Raw genomic sequence first — 7,500 nt, 5'->3', positions numbered from 1 at the left:
GCTGGATGTCCACTAGAGGGGGACAGAGAGGACACAATCCAGTCAGCTGTGAGCTCATGACACACACACACACACACACACACACACACACACACACGTCTCTGACCCTGTCCTCACTGATGAGGAGAGAGTGAAAACAGCAGAGCTTCATCAGGACATCCATCAGAGATCGGATCAGGAACATGCTCCGGAGATCTGCAGGATCTTTCTCTGTAGGAACCTGCCCTTCCTCAACGTTTCTTCTTCAGACAAACTCAAACATGCTCTTGAGATTATAACTTCATATTTCAGTACTCAACATTCACATGTTCGAGCGCTCCTCGCTGTGCTGGGACGGGGACAGACTGAAGGTGAGGAGTTAATGCAGCATGATAAATCTGTGCCGTCTGTCTTAATGTTAATCTAACAACAAGAGACAGAAACACCCTCGGTGCTCGACTAAATCATGCTCTGTTGAATAACTTTATTATGTTCATTTACAGTTTATTCAATTTCTGTAGCACATTTAAAACACGTTCATATTTTAGATGTTTATTTTAGTTTCTTATCCACCCGCAAATAATCAGAATGCACTTTTTAAAATTACCCAACCCTCAGATATAACCTCCATCAGCTCACACACACACACACACTCACACACACACACACAGTCTCTCTCTCACACACACACACACACACACAGTCTCTCTCTCACACACACACACACAGTCTCTCTCTCTCACACACACACACACACACACACACTCTCTCTCACACACACACTCTCTCAAACACACTCTCTCTCTCTCACACACACACACTCTCAAACACACTCTCTCTCTCTCAAACACACACACACTCTCTGGACTGCAGAGAGAGGAGACTGTCTGTGTGAGATCATACACTTCCTGTGCATTAATCACCAACTAAACACACACGTCATGTGATCTACTGCATGTTCTGCTGATGTCATGTGACCCCCCCCTCCCCTCCCCTCCTGGAAACCATGACAACCAGCCGGCTGGAACTGGTTAGTGACACATGGCCTTCATTTTGTGAAGTGGAGGAGCAATCAGGTGCTGAGGAACATGGGACTGGACACACACACACACACACACACACACACACACACACACGTCACACCTGACCGTAGTTTACAAGAACATCATGAAAACAAACAATTAACCTGGTCTCTCTCTCTCTCTCTCTCTCTCTCACACACACACACACACACTTCACTTCCTGTTTCACACACAGCTGATCCCACAGAATGATCGCTGCACTTATTAAATCTGATTCATCAACATCATCAAATGTCATATTCATAACAGCTGTGGGATTGTGGGAAACATTTCCCAAGATTCCCTGAACCTCTAAATCCCCACCTGACCTTTAACGATTAATAACTTATAGACGAACAACTTATATTCCAAATAAATGCTGTTCTTTTGAACTTTCTATTCATCTGTGAATCCTGCAAAATAAAATGCATCACAGTTTCCACGGAAATATTGAGCAGCACAACTGTGTTCAACACTGATAATAATCAGAGATGTTTCTGGAGCAGTAAATCATCATATTATTCTGATTTCTGAAGATCATGTGACACTGAAGACTGGAGGAATGATGCTGAAAATACAGCGGAGCATCACAGAAATACATTACACTTTAACACAGATTCACGGGCTGGTGATGTGGACATCTGATGGTGAGTTTCCCTCACTTTCAACATCACTCATATGAAGTAAGCTGCTGTTTTGCACACACACACACACACACAGATGTCATGTGAAGGTCCTCACGTGTTGCTGGTGTCCGTGGGCTCGTCTCCGGTCTTCAGCTCCACTTTGATGGTGGCCTTCAGGATGCTGGAGGTCTCTGAGCGGGAACGCTCCACATCATCCAGCTTCAGCTGCTTCCCGTCCACGGCCACAGAGTCCCGCTCTAGAGCTCGCTTCTGACTGCGTGTCTGCCGCACCGTGTCCTCTGACATCACCACACCTGGACACACAACACACCACATCATTATGATCAGGGATCAGCTCCAGACTCTAATCTACACTGATGCACTGACCGATGCACTCTACCTCTCGGTCTCTCTGAATCTCTCGTTAGAGCAGTTTAGGAACGGAGAACCAATCAAAGGCTGCCTCAGTGCTCGACTCATTAAATATTCATGAACAGTCACAAAAACGTTCATGTGTTCAGAGTCAATAAACAGTTAAGAATAGTGAAGTGACTTCAGTCTGTTATCTGCCACTCGCTCCACTGAGCACAGACGGAGAAACAGGTCTGAATCGTCCGAGGTTAACCTCAGAAATATGCAAATGAGAAGAAATTAAAGTGTGAAATCTGAAAAACTGAACCCAGGGTTAGCGTGACATGGGATTACAAGAACCAGGTTAATAATGTGTGTGTGTGTGTGTGTGTGTATAATAAACAGGAATATAACTGCTGTAATCCATCAGTCGTGAAGCATGTCATCACCCAGATCGTTCAGTTCAGTGTGGATTTTAGTTTCAAATGAAGCCCTGTCTGATTTCCCAGAGGTCAGTGGGGCAGTGATGCACAACAGGAAGTTTCATCGACAAACCTACAGACAACACGAGCTCATCCCTGCAGGAGAGCCACGGCACACTCTCGTCAGCACACTTCCTGTACGACAGGAAGAGCCACACACACACACACACACACACACACACAGATAGCTGACTCGAGCTGTTTTCTCTCCCACCCAGTGACATCACAGAGACACACATGACCCTTCCCAGGATTCCATGGGGCACATGACGCACTTTCCTGAGAACCAGTTGGAACCGGTAAGAGTGTGTCAGAGAGAGAGAGACAGAAGACGAGAGTTAACCCTTTGAGGGTAGAGATGCATCCTGACAGGAGAACCTGGCTCTAGTTAGCGCTGGTTCAGTCAAGCATTACTGTCACTAGTTCTCCAACACTTCCAGCTGGATGAGAAGATCTCAGAGCACCAGAACACACTCATCCTGGTGTTTGACGCCTCAGTCCTCAGTCACTGTTCAACTGCATCTAAAAACTGATTCTCAAACAACATCTTCATCACACGGACCGCAGCGCTCCAGATCAGCACAGACTCATTCCTGATACACTTCCCTTCACTTAATAACTGAAGCAGACCAATCCAGAGCAGGGTCAGAGGTCAGGTGACCACCGCAGTGGACCGATCACGTGTCTGCAGGCGATAGAATGGTGCTGCGGTGTTGTGTTACACATCCACACGGTTGAGCGGCCTGACTGTGTGTGCAGGACAGACCTTCAGGTCTCACATAACTAATTACCAGCAATCAAACAATAATCAGAATCAGAAAAAATAAATAAACTGACAGAACACACACATTCTGACTGAAACATCATTAAATGCAGAACAACTGACTGGACTCCAGTGACCGACTTCAGGAGAATATTCTCAGAGCACAGACATCAGGCCGTCACGTCATGTTACATTCAAAAGTTGTTGTTTTTTTTAAAGAAATGAATACTCTTATTTCTCAAGGATGCATTAAATTGATCAAAATCTGTTTCAAATAAATGCTATTCTTTAGAACTTACTATGCAGCTGTGAATCCTGAAAATTAAATGCATCACAAAAATATTGTGCAGCACAACTGTGTTCAACACTGATAATAATCAGAAATGTTTCTTGAGCAGTAAATCATCATATTATTCTGATTTCTGAAGATCATGTGACACTGAAGACTGGAGGAATGATGCTGAAAATACAGCGGAGCATCACAGAAATACATTACACTTTAACAGAGATTCACACAGAAAACAGCTGTTTTAGATTATAATAATATTTCACTATTTTTACTGTATTTTGGATCAAATGAATGCAGTCGCTGTGAGCAGAAGAGAATTCTTTTAAAAACATTTAAATATTTACATACCCAAAACCTTTGAACTCTAGTGTTGCTCAAACGGTCATGTGACCATAAGATGGTTTCATCTTCTGCTGCAGTCTGATGTAGAAATCAGCTGCCTATGAATCCAGTAAATCTGTTCCTGCTTGATTTCGATCTGAACCTCGATCAGATCCATCAGATGTTCCTCCAGTGTGTCTGAGCTGCACAGAACACACACACAAGCCTGTGATGATGGGATGAACTGCAAAGCGCTACACATGTGAGTGGTTTACTGTGACCTGAGAAGAAGACAGCCGGTGTTTCCTGCACTGAAACGTGATGTGAACGACATGAGCCCCTCAAATCAGTGAACTCAAGAACACCACATCCTCTGCAGAGACACCAGATGAGCTCCACACACACACACACACACACACACACACACACACACACATACACGCATGTGTGACAAATAGAGTTACAAATGATCTGCTCTTATCATCTGATCGTGGGTGTATCTCTCTATTAGTTTTATTGGATCTTAGTGCTGCGTTTGACACAATTGACCACAACATTCTTTTGCATAGACTTGAACACTTTGTTGGCATCAGTGGAAGTGCATTAGCATGGTTTAAATCGTACTTATATGACCGCCATCAGTTCGTAGCAGTGAATGAAGATGTATCCTATCGATCACAAGTGCAGTATGGAGTACCTCAAGGCTCAGTACTAGGGCCGCTACTCTTCACGCTTTATATGTTACCCTTGGGAGATATCATCAGGAAGCATGGTGTTAGCTTTCATTGTTATGCTGTGTTCACACCAAACGCGAATAGAGCGTCAAATTCGCATCTACTGCCTCTAGTTTGCCGCTTGAACATTTTGAGATCATTCGCTTCATTCGCGAGTGAAATTCGCTTCATTCGCGCGTGAAATTAACTTAACAACAGACGCGAATTCGCGTCATGGGGGGGCTTCTGCCAGCTGAGTTCACGCAGCATTTTCAACCGCCATTTTATTCAAATAATTTTCAAAATATTACTGTTATCGTGTCATGAAATGTAGTTTTAAAAGTATTTCAGGCGAGAATGTAGTTGTTTTAAACTTAAATATGCGTTTATTTATAAAGACAGCGTCTATTTAAAAATGAGATGAGGTCCATGCGATGAGCGGGAGCTCAGAGCTCATGTATCGGCCGAGAGCAACCTCACCTCAGCTAGACCTTCTAACATTTGCCGCTGGCTCTGATGTCTCTAGTGGTTCAAGATAAAATATAATTTGTTTGGGGTAAAAACGAAATGTTTCTTATCTTTGGCCTTTATTCAATTAATCTATTAATATGTTTTATATATATAGGTCCTTTTTATTCCTGTCTCTATAGAAAGATGAACTTTTGTCATATAGCTCCGGTGGACTGCTCACTGACAACATCAGTCGTTCCTCCATGTTGAATGAGGGAATCCTAGCAGGCTCCTGATTGGTTAACGTGGCGCGAACTGACGCCAAAGTTCAAATTTTTCAACTCGGGCGGCAGACGCGAATTCACGTCAAACGCATAAATGCACAAAAGCACCATTCGTGCTTAACGCGCGTATCGCGCAAAGCACTCAATTCACGCGTCAATTCGCGAATGAGGCGAATTCGCGTCTTCCGCACCGCGCTAAACGCCTCATTCGTGCCGCGAGACCTCCAGACGCGCGTAAATGCGCCTTTGCATTGACTTAACATTGAAATCATTCGCGCCTGACGCTCTATTTGTGTTTGGTGTGAACACAGCATTATGCTGATGATACTCAGCTCTATATTTCTTCGCAGCCCGGTGAAACACACCAATTTGAAAAACTAATGGATTGCATAGTCGATATAAAAAAACTGGATGACGAGTAATGTCTTACTGCTAAATTCTGAAAAAACAGAGGTGTTAATTATAGGACCTAAAAACTCTGCTTGTAATAACCTGGAACACTGTCTAAGACTTGATGGTTGCTCCGTCAATTCTTCATCATCAGTTAGGAACCTAGGTGTGCTATTTGATCGCAATCTTTCCTTAGAAAGCCACGTTTCTAGCATTTGTAAAACAGCAATTTATCCATCTCAAAAATATATCTAAATTACGGCCTATGCTCTCAATGTCAAATGCAGAAATGTTAATCCATGCATTTATGACCTCAAGGTTAGATTATTGTAATGCTTTATTGGGTGGTTGTTCTGCACGCTTAGTAAACAAACTACAGCTAGTCCAAAATGCAGCAGCAAGAGTTCTTACTAGAACCAGGAAGTATGACCATATTAGCCCGGTCCTGTCAACACTGCACTGGCTCCCTGACAAACATCGTATACAGTCTTGGCCAAAAGTTTTGAGAATTACATAAATATTGGAAATTGGAAAAGTTGCTGCTTAAGTTTTTATAATAGCAATTTGCATATACTCCAGAATGTTATGAAGACTGATCAGATGAATTGCATAGTCCTTCTTTGCCATGAAAATTAACTTAATCCCAAAAAAACCTTTCCACTGCATTTGATTGCTGTCATTAAAGGAGCTGCTGAGATCATTTCAGTAATCGTCTTGTTAACTCAGGTGAGAATGTTGACGAGCACAAGGCTGGAGATCATTATGTCAGGCTGATTGGGTTAGAATGGCAGACTTGACATGTTAAAAGGAGGGTGATGCTTGAAATCATTGTTCTTCCATTGTTAACCATGGTGACCTGCAAAGAAACACGTGCAGCCATCATTGCGTTGCATAAAAATGGCTTCACAGGCAAGGATATTGTGGCTACTAAGATTGCACCTAAATCAACAATTTATAGCATCATCAAGAACTTCAAGGAAAGAGGTTCAATTCTTGTAAAGAAGGCTTCAGGGCGTCCAAGAAAGTCCAGCAAGCGCCAGGATCGTCTCCTGAAGAGGATTGAGCTGCGGGATCGGAGTGCCACCAGTGCAGAGCTTGCTCAGGAATGGCAGCAGGCAGGTGTGAGCACATCTGCACGCACAGTGAGGACAAGACTTCTGGAAGATGGCCTGGTGTCAAGAAGGGCAGCAAAGAAGCCACTTCTCTCCAAAAAAACATCAGGGACAGACTGATCTTCTGCAGAAAGTATAGTGAAAGTATAGTATAGTCTATTGAGAGAGACGACAGAACTCAGAGAGAATGTGCGCTGTAGTGAGAAACTACCATATTTCATCAAACACACAAATCATCATCAGAGCTCATTAGAGTATCAGGTCATGAGTTTAACGTCATGCAAACTGAATCAAGTGTTAAATCAGTCAGGAAATGAGGCTCTGCTTCAGTGAAGATTAGGGCTGTAGCTATCGAATATTTTAGTTATCGAGTATTCTACCAAAAATTCCATCGATTAATGGAGTAATCGGACAAAATGTGATTTTGCTTAAAGTGCAATATTAATTATGCAAGAGAAAGTAAGACTCCTGGGTCTCTTAAAATGAACAACTAAGTTTCCTTTTTTAGAAAAAAATATATTTTTATTTTTTAAATGCATAGAATGCAATGCATACATCAAAAATAAACATTTAATTATTACCCATTGTTTCTCTGTCTGTACTTGTACTGTGAAAAATGACAATAAAGTTGACAGAAGTCACCTTTATTTATATAGCGCTTTAAACAAAATACATTGCG

The 7,500-nt window shown here is 42.6% G+C and overlaps 2 protein-coding genes across 3 annotated transcripts in view; one reads left to right on the top strand and one right to left on the bottom strand.

Moving 5' to 3' along the window:
- Positions 1-7,500, top strand: part of LOC132154389 (tripartite motif-containing protein 16-like) — a 162,312-nt gene that overhangs the window by 117,838 nt on the left and 36,974 nt on the right. The gene's annotated exons all lie outside the window — the stretch shown is intronic.
- LOC132154384 (transcriptional repressor p66-alpha-like) overlaps positions 1-7,500 on the bottom strand; it is a 21,430-nt gene that overhangs the window by 8,107 nt on the left and 5,823 nt on the right. For both annotated transcript variants that reach the window (XM_059562910.1, XM_059562909.1), the window contains exon 2: positions 1,782-1,980. In XM_059562910.1, coding sequence (XP_059418893.1) covers positions 1,782-1,972 — 191 coding nt within the window. In that variant the 5' untranslated portion in view covers positions 1,973-1,980. The remainder of the gene's footprint in view (positions 1-1,781; positions 1,981-7,500) is intronic.

Source organism: Carassius carassius, chromosome 12 (genome assembly GCF_963082965.1).
Source record: "Carassius carassius chromosome 12, fCarCar2.1, whole genome shotgun sequence".
In the NCBI taxonomy this organism is placed as follows: domain Eukaryota; kingdom Metazoa; phylum Chordata; class Actinopteri; order Cypriniformes; family Cyprinidae; genus Carassius; species Carassius carassius.
The sequence above is the reverse complement of the archived record's forward strand: the minus strand, read 5'-3'. Positions and strand labels throughout refer to the sequence as shown.